Consider the following 12935-nt stretch of genomic DNA (forward strand, 5'->3'; position numbering starts at 1 on the left):
AGTTTGATCGGAGTTCACGAGCAGTGCTGACACTGCGTTAGGCTCTGATCGGTTGTTTTCCTAATGGAATGAATGGAGAAAAAGAATTCTATAATAAGATACTATGACTTTCTTCAATTGTCCTATTGCTGTGCATAATTTGAAAGGTGAAAAATGAGGGGAAAACAAGGTGTAGCAGGGCAGTGGATAGACATACTGTGGGTTGAATTGGAGAGGAACCAAGAAAGAATATGAGAAAAAAGAAGGCAACAGTAAGATGTGACCAGGTAGTCTCACCTGAGTAATTCCCCGCGAGGGATTAAGAGGAAGCTCAGGAGATGCTGAGTTGAAAAGGCAACGGGTTAGAAGCGTTAATGCAGAGACATTAAACACTGTTAGACAAGTGTGAGACACTACAAGTAACAGACAATAAAGCAGAAGCTTAGAAGAAGTGCTGTTAATAGAAACATGCTTCATATTCAAAAGCTTGTACAGTAATATATATATATATATATATATATATATATATATATATATATATATATATATATATAAGAATGTGAGTAGTCAGAACTGTAAACACAGGTAATAATTAATACACAGACACACACAACATACAGTACATGAGTATCTCACCTCTGTCACACGCCTCTCCTGTATATCCACTGTTACACTCGCAGTATGCCTTGCCCAGGCCAGACACTCTACATTTGCCATGTTTGCAGCGAGACAGACTACAGGGGTTAGCTGCATCCTGGTCCTGCTCATCACAGAGTACACCAGCAAAACCAGGCTGGCAGCGACAGGAGTAGGAGTAGGAGTTGATTGGAAGGCAGGTACCATGGATACACCTGAGGATGGAGGAGGGAGAGACAGAAAAGATAAAGATGTGGAAAGATATACAAATCTCCCAGCTAAATCCATCTTTGGATCCTAGAAATCTGGCACTCACTGTGGTTTTAAACTCATGCCAATAACTGTAATCACCCAATAACCAACACATAGACATACAGTAGAGGCACACAAAACACTTACTTGTTGCCATCACAGGGATTGTTAACTTGCTGGTCACACACTGTTCCCGTCCAGCCCGGGTGGCAGGTGCAGGTGAAGCCACGATGCCCTGTTGGGTGGCAGTCACCTTGGACACAGGCTCCCCTCTGGCAGGGCTGGCAGCCTGGCTCCACCCCGTGGCCCAGCCACTGTCTGGTGGTGCTCTGTGCAGTCCCAGAGCCTGGAGCCCTTGTCCCCAGCCCTGCCCCCAGGTCCTGCAGCTTCCCATTGATGTACAGGTTACGGAGGCAGCCGTGGAAGCTGGTGCCGTTGCGTCCGCCTGAGCTTTGCTGCATGGACGAGAGACCCCCGGAGGCTGAGGCGCGTTCTGGCATACCTGAAAGAAGAAAGGATTAGAGAGATTAGAGCATCAATTTGTAGAGGTAAATATCTAAGTATATATCAGAAGTGCACAAAATAAATCAAAATCAAATTTTCTTTATAATAGTGGCTTTTGTGCAAGATTGCAATGTGTGTTTCAGACATAAGAGGGTAAATTAAAAGGCAATGGATTCAATAGTATAGTAAAAAATAGTGGCAATAATTACTTGAATACTTAGTTTAAATGTATCAGGATTTAGTTTAAAAATAATAACATCCTTCCGCTGGCAGGATGTTTTTGCTTCAACTGATCAAAATGCACATTAAGGTTACTTGCGGTTTGTTTTGTGCCAGGGATTTGAGTAAGTCTATCTGGGCCTTTGCTTCAATAGAAAACAACCTTTTTCTTATTTTTGGCCATCTGCAGGATATTGTGTTTAGGTCAATACACTTAACAGAGTAAATATTCATTAAATGCAACAAGAAGCATTTGAGGAGAGCAATTAAAAACTGTTTTATGTCCCATTATTATGATATATTCATTATACCTGACCAACATGTGACTGTGATGGGTATTCTTGAAAATAATATATAAAAAGTATTTTTGTTCCTTTATAATTGTCAAATAAACAAATAAACCAGATTTTCTTGATGAATACATTATTCTATACAGTTATCCTCTTTGACCTGCAGTGGAACAATGATATGTATTTGTCTTCAGTCAGTCATTCACACACACACACACACACACACACACACACACACACACACACACACACACACACACACACACACACGGTCCGTACCTCCCAGGTAAAGCGGAGAATCTATGTTGAGTGTGGACTGTTTGCTGATGGAGTTAATGGATTTGGGCGGCCCGCCGTCGATGGACAGAGACAAAGTCTGGTCTGATGCTACCAACTCCACAGCATGGAAGCTACCATCATTCACTGTCTCCACACTGAGAGAGAGAGAGAGAGAGAGAGAGAGAGAGAGAGAGAGAGAGAGCATTGAGAGATTGTGTCTAAACATTTGTATCATCCATCATGTGAATGTAACAGTTGGACATTTCTGCTTATACAGTATGTGAATGTACCTGTATATAGCTGAAGGAGGGTAAGATCCAGTATCGTAGCTGACCCTGAGGCGTCCCCTGTACAGTTCCATGGCAATATGATCATTGTCCCCTTTATACAACAACACGCCACTGTCCTCATCTGTAGCAATCTGAAAACACAGTGGGATGTTCGTGTAAATGACCTTAAGTAAATAAAAGCACCAATACAACAACGTAAAACTACTCCTGTTACAAGTAAATGTCCCACATTCAAACTCCTACATCAGCAAAACGTGCAATATTTTTTGGCTACTTGGGGGCAGCAGAAACAAGCTGTTTCACAACGTTGACATATCGTCACCTTTTAAGTTGATATGTCAAACTCAAGTCCAATATTTGTCGTCTTTTAGCTCTGTTTTTGGTTTCTAACGTTAGCCCCATTTTGTGCCTAAGCATACATTTGGGTCTCTAAACGATACTTTACCCGCAAACTGATGGTTAGCATTACCAGTATGCTAATACATAAGAGGCACAAACTGGGGCTAGCTCCTGAGTGAAATGTAGCTGTTAAAATTCAAAATGCTCCACTACGTTCACCAGCTAGTCACTAACTGTGTCTTTCTGTTGTTCCGCCGGTGCAGAGCAGATAGTATAAAATGGGATTTTAGAGCTTTTTTCACTGAAAACTGTATCTTTCACTGCTGTGTCTAAAAACAATGTTATGGGAGCAGTAAGGGTGAACCCAAACAATAAAGTTGTGGGCCTGGACATCTGAGAGTTAAACAATGAGACTGTATAAAGATCACACCTGTAGACTGATGTTGGTGTCCGGTGAGAGGAGACTGGATGGAAGTTGCAGGTAGGACTCGCGGTTGACAAAGTTGACACTGACCAGCGTCTCACAGCGATCGCCCTTGTAGCCATGGAGACATTGGCAGCGGGGGTCCGATCCCATGACAACACACTGCGCCCCGTTGAGGCACTCATGGTTGTCACAGGGGCTGGTGCGAGGAAGGACCATCGGGGGAGAGAACTCACAGAATAACCCACTGCAACACACATTCAAACACACATTGAATACAACAAGTGTGCCTAAAACGTTTTGGGCTATGAAAATCAACTTGCTTGGAACTTGTAGTCTGTGTGAGTGCTAACATGTTATCCTTGTTTTTATTTTTCAAAATTAAAATCATGTCAAATTGGGATAGAGAGATAGCAATAACTGATAGTGAACACAAGGGGGAGCCCCTTCTACACCACCAAAAATGGCAAGAAAATGTTTTGCCACATTAAAGACAATGGTCATGCGAATGTTAACAAAAGTCAGTGATTTAAAACTATTTAAATCCGTTAGAAATCTTTTAAAAGAGCAGCAGATGGTCAGCGATGCAAAAAAACGTAACATGCACTGCACAATACTATTCAATTTTATTACAGATATCGTTGGTCAAGAGAATAGTACTTTGATATCATTAGTATGTGTGTTCTTGCTGGGGTGTGTCCTTACCTGTATCCCTCAGGACAGACGCAGGTGTATCCATTGACTGCGTCAATGCACTGACCTCCGTTCTGACACTTGTTCTCTTCACAGTCGTCGTAATCCAGCTCACAGTGCTCACCTACATAGCCTGGAGTGCACTCACACCTAAAATGTACACATACAAACACAGAAATGCATGTTGATACTGAATTTTAATCCTCAGATTGAGCAGCAGTCTTTTTTTTTTTAAACATAGACAATGTAGAGAATGTACAAACAGTAATCTTTCTCTCTCTCTCTCTCTCTCTCTTTCACTCTCACACACACACACACACACACACACACACACACACACACACACACACACACACACACACACACACACACACACACACACATACAGCTTATCTCTGCAGGGAAAAAAACAGTGTCTCATTTATTTCAGTGTGAGAAATATTGTGTTTGGAGTGTTTGTGTTTGGAGTCCACTTACTTGTATCCCTGAGGGGTCAAAATGCACTTTGAGTCGTGCTGACATGGGTTCAGCTCTGGAGCGCAGAAATCTAGTTTCTCTTCACATAACTCCCCTAAGAAAACACACACACACACACACACACACACACACAAAAAGTGAAATTATAATATAAAAACATATCACTATTTGCCAACTTTAATGCCCTGACAGTGTTTGTGCATTTTGGTATGATTGAGCATCTCTGTGTGTATATGCAGTACTATATGTATCTGTACTGCAGGCCCAGAAATGTGTGTGTGTGTCTGTGTTGTATGGGTGTGTACTCTGATGATGGATGACTCTTGTGGCCAGGACCAACACAGTGGTCTGATAAATGATCTCATCTCTGGGAACATCATACTGTATTCCTGATGATATTCCTGCGTGTATCGTTTTTGAAACTCTGAACTCCGTACAAATCGCTGATGAGGCATCAGGGAATAAACCAATACTCCTGACAGCACAAAGTCTACTCTGGGAATAATGACATGGTAATCAATGAGAACCTGTGAGAAATGATTGGAGATGCATGTTTGTACTTTGGAGCTAATAGTGCTACCCTTACTTATTTAGAAGCAGTCATATTAGCTAAACAGATTCTCATTTTTAAACGGGAATCCTCACATACTTTATAATTAAACAGTGGGAGTCTTCTTGTCCAAGTCTATTAGTTTTAAATTGCATATTTTAACGGCTTTAATAAAGAGGACCCAGCTGCCATTAAGAGAACTGGAGGGTTGGATCCAAAAGACTTTGAATGATTGTTTGTCATTTGAAAGTTGACAAGTTAAAGTTTCTATAAAAATGTCTGTTTTAGATAAAGTGGATTTTAGAGTCAGATGTTTTTTTGTATTTGCTCTTTTAAATGAATGTCATTTATTTGTATTTATTGTTGTGCAATTCTGTGTGAGACTAGGTCACCAAAAAGTAGTCATATTAGCTTCAAGAACAGTTTTGAAGTGCTATAGATATTTAGGTTGCAGACAGCAGACTAAGGGCCCTATCTTGCACTCAGCGCAATTGCCTTTGTACACCGACGCATGTATCGATCCTATTTTGCACCGACGCACAGCGGACTTTTCCCTCCACAGACGCACGTCGGTAAATTAGGGAAAGTATTTGCGCTCCCGGGGGCAGTTCAGCGAAAAGACGAGGCGTGTTCCGGCGCAAACGTTCCCTAGTGCTATTTTGCTGTTTCAGAAAACAATTCCGCCACTGACCAGGAAAAACCTGGTCTAAAGTCAGTGGCGCTAGTCTAAAGTCAGTAGCGCGTTATTCAGATGCTATTTTAGGGGCGCATGCTTGGCCATAATGTAGCGTGTGGCTAAAATACACTTTCGCGCTACTGCATCCTCGTACTAACGGGACGAGCAGTTCCCATTTTTGCAAACCATACATAATTTCAAAGAAAAAAATTACTGAAAATGCGCTTCAGGTGTTTGGATAGATCAGGAGGCTACAGTACAGTCCTCAAAAAGTCGCAGCATTCTTTGTGGCTTGTTGTATTTTACACAACATTTCCATGAATCATGAATTTGTTGATGACATAAATGAGGAAATATTAGAGTGGCAATGCGCGATGCGCTCCTGGTAAATCCGCCGTTATAATAGCAATCCGCCATTGAACAAGCGCGCCTGCTTTTAAAGGGAATGTGTGATGACGCTCTGATTGGTTTATTGCACGTTACGCCCAAACCACACTTAGCTACTTCAGACCAACCCATTTTAGATTTGCGTCGGGCGCAAGACTCATTTATCCCACCGGTAAAATAGCAACAGCGGCCGAGATCCGCCCACAAAGCTACTTGCGTTTCACGTTTGATACTTGCGTTTCAGATCGTTAAAATAGGGCCCTACAAGTCATCTCAACTTTCATTCCTTGTTGTGGGACATTAAAAGCACACGGTCCTGCTGGCAGAGATACTTAGAAAAAAAAATTCTTTACTGTCACATATACAATTGTGCACAGCACAGCGTAGTGAAATTTGACCTCTCATTCAATCATTAGGAGCAGTGGGCCACTATAAAGCACGCAGGGAACTACTAGAGCACCACATCTGAAAATAGTCCCCACCAAATAAACTCCTGTCTGAGTAAAGTTTGATAAAAAACTACAGTGCCCAGCTATTTGTATTGTATATTGTTGAGCCCTTCAAAAAAATGAAAGTGAATATTTGTGATCTGTTCTTAAAGATGTATGTCTTCTGGAGGAACAAATGGTCTTAGGCCTGAGTGCCACAGAAAGGCAAGGAAAATTGGAAAGTATTGAAAGATAAAATAACACGTTAAGGACATTTTTGACGATAACAAAAACAAAGAATATCCCCAGCCTTCGGCTTTAATGTCAATCACCTGGAATATTATGAGACAGTTTACTTTGACTAAAGTAGCAAAATGTATGCATAAAGAAGCAAGCAGAATAACCCCAGATATATGAGAGGACAAATTCAGCAGTCTGTTTGAACATCAAGGACATGCACTTCTAAGATGGAGCATGACTGCACACAATATGTTAATTCTGTGAGACCAACATTTCTGGGGAGCATGGATAAAGAAGGAAGCAAAGCATGGAAGGAAGGAAGAAAGGAGAGCAGGACAGGAAGGACAGAGAGAAGAACAAACTAACCTCTCTCCACCTCATTGGTAGCAGCTGCAACCACAGAAAAAACAGACGACAGGTAATAGAAAGCAGAGTGAGACATGAAAAAGGACAGCGAGCCATAGAAAGAAAGAGAGAGAACACCGCCACAAAGGTTAGCAGTCAGAGATGATTAGCACATTGCAAAAGCAGACAAACAAGTATTAAGAGAACTGTGTTAGTTAGAACAAATATGACATGTCTGCAGTTTATTATTGTAAAAAGACCTTCTTTATCTGTGTATGTTGAGTACATTTCAGTGGACACAATACAGTTGTAAAATGGGGTAAGTAGAGAAGTAAAAGTCCCATTTATTTATTATTTACACAATGTTACTGTTCGTGACTCACAGTTGGAGCACTTCTACAACTTAGATCGGCATTAGACTCAAAGATGAATGACTGTGTTAGAAAATATTTGGTTCTTTGTTAAAAGGTACAAGCTTGTGTACATAAAAAGAAGTGAACTACAACTCCGAAAGTTATTTTTAGCAAGAGACATCCAATCTCAGAGCTAAAGATTATTTTAGTGTGACTTGAATGGTCTGAGAAAGCTTAAGATTGAGGTGAAAACAGAACCTGCAGCTCAAATCAATTTGGTTTAATTTCTGAGAAATTCTTCTCCATGGCAACAGCGGCCAAGCTCTTGGGTATTGTTGTATTTTGAGCCACGTGCCATGCCATAATGACAGACAAACATGATTTATCAGAAACAAAGTTGGAATAGTTAAAACTGGTGTTCATAACATAAACCCACAGGATCGTTACATTATCCTGGAGAGTTTTGTGTTTCTGTGTTCAGTAATATTGACGATAACAAATTTGAACTGGGAACACAGAATGGAGAATATTACCTGTGTATTCTAGTGAGCACATGCATGTGTAGTTGTTAATTCCATCAACGCAGGTGGAGTTGTTCTCACAGTCGTTGTCCTCACAGTCATCGATGTTGATCTCACATCCGTCGCCTTCAAAGCCCTCTGGACACACACACCTGAGATCAAACACACACACACACACACACACACACACACACACACACACACACACACACACACACACACACACACACACACACACACACACACACACACACACATCTGTAAGCACAGTATCAAAGGATAAACACATGTAGGGCTGCATGCAGATTACTGTCAACAGAATTCTTAGAAAACTCTAGATGACAAACACAAACACACATGCTATCCATGGGTGCAGCTCATAACTGTAGTGTCTGCTCCATCTACATACTGAATCCCCAGTTGAGAGTCATTATTCTGTTAATGTGAGCATGCCTCAACTCTGTAACTACTACTCAGGTATATTCACACACACACACACACACACACACACACACACACACACACACACACACACACACACACACACACACACACACACACACACACACACACACACACACACACACACACACACACACACACACACAGTGGTATATTATGGGTCTAATAAAGAGCTCTCATGCGGCACACACTCGGGTGGATTAATATCTCATTATATAGTCAATGACAGCTCTTCACGATAAATTTTCCACCCCCGACGACATAGAAGGAAGAGAAAGCATGCAAAGATGGAAATACAGACATCTAGTTGAAGACTGATATGAAAAAGTAACAGAGAAGACGAATAGAGGGCAAGGAAGGAGAGAAAGAGGAGGAGGTAGGATCTTGGGCTGGTCTTATTGTCTGTGTGGGCGGTTCAAATCTGCTTGGAGTGTGCAGACAAGCGTCAGCTCCCCTCCTGTTAATACTAATGAAGAGAAGGCGATTCTCACAGCGGAGCTGTCCAGTTTAGAGACAGACTGAGGACACAACTGGTCCCCTGAGCCCTTTCTCTCCTGTACACTCATCCCCACCTTCCATTAGTGGTGCATCAGTAACATTGATGGAATTATCTGCGCAGTGTCCACAGATCACACGCTGTGTCTATGTGTTATCAATAATCACTGGTTCACTGGTTTATTGGTATCTAGTGTCTGGTAACTGATGTCTGATGCTCACCACATCTCTGTGTTTTTAAAGAAGCTCTGTAGATGTGTGTGCTTTGATGTTTCTATGTTTCTATGTAGGTGAACACAAAAAATATTCCATTTTTTTATGGCCTGGATTTTATGTTTTTGGAGTTGTGTCCATCATTCTGGTCAGTTATGATAACAATTTACTCACCAACTGTATTGCTAAGAGCTGAGGATGCTACAAACACAACATGTTTCCTGTTTAACTATATTGACAAATCAGTCATTTAGAAGGAGGAACAAATGTGAGCTAATTCCTGGCACTACTTAAATCTGCATACCATACAGTACATTTTTACACTGCAATGGACAAAACAGACATTTTGGGAGCTTTCAATTTTGTTATCACTTCCACAGAGGTGGTTTTAATAACTGGTTTAATCATGGTATTTGTTTAAAGCTATTATGTGTAGAATGTGAAGATGTCTGACTTTACAGCTACCTAGTCGTACCACTTAAAATAAGACATTTTTGCCAAGTAATTCAGAGAGCTACCCTCCTGGCAATTAAAATGTTAAAGGAGCACTCCAGCTATGGTTGAATTTCCAGCTTAAGAACTCATGCTGTGTAAGTTGAGACAGTGGTACCCCAGGTCAGTGTCCAACATAACAGGTGTAGGTCATAACCTGTCTTGGGCAGAGTAGTAGCTCAACACCATGTCTCCATAGATGACGGGAGACATAACAGCTGTAAAGTAAGACAGTGCTGCCTCAAGAACTCCCATCCCGCCAAGGTCATGGGAGGAAGTTAACACATAACTCACACACACACACACACACACACACACACACACACACACACACACACACACACACACACACACACACACACACACACACACACACACACACACACACACACACACACACACACACACACACACACCTAACACTCATACACACAGAAACTGTAGTAGTATCGCTCACATCAAAACACTACAACGTGACTTGGAATAGCATCTTCACACATGCACAGATGAGTGAAGAAGGGGTTTGTTTGGTAATCTCTGAGTCTTGTCCAGCATGAGTTTACATACACTTTCAGAAAGACAAATTGTGGTTAAACTGTACTGAGAATTCATTAAATGCTTCTGTCAAAGTCTCCCGAACCTACTTCACATATTCAGAGTCCAGCTGCTCCTGAGTTTTTCCATTAAGTTGGAGATCTCACAAGAGACAGATTTAAGAAAAAAAGGTCAAACCCAATGCAACAGTGCCCGAGATATTTGGACTCTTGGTCCCTAAACAGGAGTAAATCTACAAAAAGGGTGGATCCTAGGATTCCCATAATACAACTCAATAGTGTCTTTTGTAAGACCCTCCTCGTCTGGTAAATGCTTGTCTTTTGTTTTTAATTATTTTAATTTTCCCATTGATGTATTTAAGGCTTTTAGTTCATTTGATACTCTTTGTGTTTGAAATGGGTGATATCATCAAGGTTATTTTTTCAGACTTTAGAAACCACTTTCTTTTTTAATAGTCTCTCACCAAAAGTTGCTCCCTTCTCCTTCCTTCAGGTGGCAAGTGCCGCCATTCTGGCACGGGTTACTGATACAGGCATGAATGGGCTCCTCACAGTTCTGTCCCTACATGCAAACACAAACACACACATACATTTAGTGCTTCCAAAGAAAAACATCTTCTTATAATTGCAGTATTTGCATTTCTTTTTCTTAGCAATAGGATTATCTTATCCCTTGTGATTAGGAGAGACTGCAATGCAATGCTTTTGGCCTCCCACAGTATGTGTACCTTAAATCCATAGGGGCAGGTGCAGCGGTAGTAGTGCACTGGGTCATTAGAGCAGGTGCCATCGTTCTTGCAGGGGTTGGACAGACAGGGCTCACACTTAGCCTGGACACTCATATCAACTGGACCTGTGTGGTGCAAACACACACAAAAACACACACACATACACACACACACACACACAACACACACACACACACACACACACACACACACACATACAAACCAGAGAGACAATTAGCTTAATATAATGTACTACATTTAGGGGAGTAAGACTAAGTCAGAATACATAGGTTGACATACACTCAGACAGCTGTACATTATCAGGGACCTGCATGAACCTTGCATCAACTCAAGTCAACTTTTTGCGCTGCAGAAAAAAACATGGTGGTTTTTCCCACTGGCTGCTATGTATTTTTGACATTTCACTTTGAATTTTGAAATAGTGATAATAAAATATTGTCCACATACGAGAAAAATATGTTAATTTGTATGGAAAAAAGAAAAACAACGTTACCTGTACTTTAATATAAGGTAAGCACTTAAAAACATGTGCACAAGAAAATAATAAAAAATTGTATAGAAGTAATAAGCAGTTACAGACGTTGTTGAAGACAGATGTTACTGAGTTATGTATGAGAACATTTTCTTTGCAAGGCCATGACATGTACAGGACACGGAAACTCCCAAATTTCATGACAGAACATTAAGTTCTAACAGTTGGGACACACAATACTGGTCAGAACATGAGGGCTGAATGGGAAGCAGAGCGGTTCAATTCGGTGGGGGCTCAAAGCACGAGGAAAACTGTCTCGAGGAGATTGGGAAGGAGAGACTGAGGAGGAAGTACTGGGATATGATTGGCTACTTTACCTGGCACCAGAAAACCACAAGGCCCCGGGACTTCTACAGTGCGTCAGTTAGATTAGGTTAAAAATAGGTTTCAGTCATGTATTCATAGTTAATGTGATATAGTAAGGTTTAAAGGTTAACAGTCAGTAGCATTTTGCAGTATGATGATTACAGCCACAATCATGCTCACTGCAAATTTGTGGGTTTTAGAGTTAATATATACATTTAAAAATTAACAATTCGTTGCTGCCCAGTGTACAATTTGTAAATGGCAACTTGCGGTCTCCTTTAGGAGTCCTCATCAAGTGTGTATTTGATGGCACTGCATAATAATGGTCTGCTTGTCTACAAAGTATGTGTGCATGCTTTAGTTTTTGGACACCTAATAAAGAGCATTTGTACACTCAAAATACAATAATAATACAAATGTGAATTGATGTACTCTATATCTGCTGGCATGTGCATGTATTCCTGTGACAGTGTGTGTTTACCTGTGCAGGTAAACTTCTTGGAAGGCGTGGTAAGCAGCAGTTTGTCCGTCATGTCACCGGGCCCGGCACAGCGGGCGATGCCAGGCTCCTTGTAGCCGCTCTTCACCCAGTCTGACAACCACTGCATGTGGCAGTCACAGTACAGAGGGTTGGCACCCAGAGCCCTGCCAGTCAGAAAGAGAGAGGAGAATGAGAACAATGTTCTGTCCTAATAACAGAAGAAAAACTCAGCACTTCATTTCAGATCTGACGTGCTGGAATACACAGCCATGACAAAAGGAAATGTGTCATTGTCTAGATATTTACAGATTGAGTTGTATATCACAGTCAAATTAAGTGTGAACCATTGTACATTTCTTCCATACACAACTGAGACTGTAGTGGAGATGCATCTATCTCATGCTGGTAGCAGCGTTGGCAGTCCTATTTCTCAAACCTAAAACACTTCCTATAAGCTGCACATAAAGTTTTTCCTGATGTTCTACAGCTCAATAAACAAAGTCGAAGGTAATTTTTTAAGGTAACTTAACGAGCACTGCATTAATCCAGACAGAGCACTGAAGTCGTGCTTGCATAAGCTCATTAGCATCATCTGCTTTAGTCATGCTCCACAATGAATTTCATGACATTCATCAGTTACTTGGCTACTATCTGACCAGTAACCAATCATATTCATGCAGCTGTCCTGCACTGCCTTCATAACCAGACTATTACTCTGCTGTATATTCTCATGCCACGTTCTGTTGCTATAGCTTTCCTTAACGATCTC

At 41.2% G+C, this 12935-nt stretch overlaps 1 protein-coding gene across 16 annotated transcripts in view; it reads right to left on the bottom strand.

Moving 5' to 3' along the window:
* Positions 1-12935, bottom strand: part of slit2 (slit homolog 2 (Drosophila)) — an 86904-nt gene that overhangs the window by 2468 nt on the left and 71501 nt on the right. For 7 of the 16 annotated variants that reach the window (XM_039796414.1, XM_039796378.1, XM_039796394.1 and 4 more), the window contains 13 exons: positions 12167-12330; positions 11697-11729; positions 10827-10951; positions 10563-10660; positions 7895-8034; positions 7030-7053; positions 4383-4476; positions 3918-4055; positions 3219-3459; positions 2450-2580; positions 2160-2314; positions 1015-1369; positions 616-830 (listed from right to left, as the gene is read on the bottom strand). In XM_039796414.1, the coding sequence (XP_039652348.1) occupies positions 616-830; positions 1015-1369; positions 2160-2314; positions 2450-2580; positions 3219-3459; positions 3918-4055; positions 4383-4476; positions 7030-7053; positions 7895-8034; positions 10563-10660; positions 10827-10951; positions 11697-11729; positions 12167-12330 (1913 nt within the window). Of the gene's footprint in view, positions 1-276; positions 321-615; positions 831-1014; positions 1370-2159; positions 2315-2449; positions 2581-3218; positions 3460-3917; positions 4056-4382; positions 4477-7029; positions 7054-7894; positions 8035-10562; positions 10661-10826; positions 10952-11696; positions 11730-12166; positions 12331-12935 lie in introns of all 16 variants that reach the window. The other 9 variants (XM_039796468.1, XM_039796474.1, XM_039796461.1 and 6 more) reach the window with 4 other exon arrangements.

The sequence above is a fragment of the Perca fluviatilis genome, chromosome 1 (genome assembly GCF_010015445.1).
Source record: "Perca fluviatilis chromosome 1, GENO_Pfluv_1.0, whole genome shotgun sequence".
Lineage (NCBI taxonomy): Eukaryota > Metazoa > Chordata > Actinopteri > Perciformes > Percidae > Perca > Perca fluviatilis.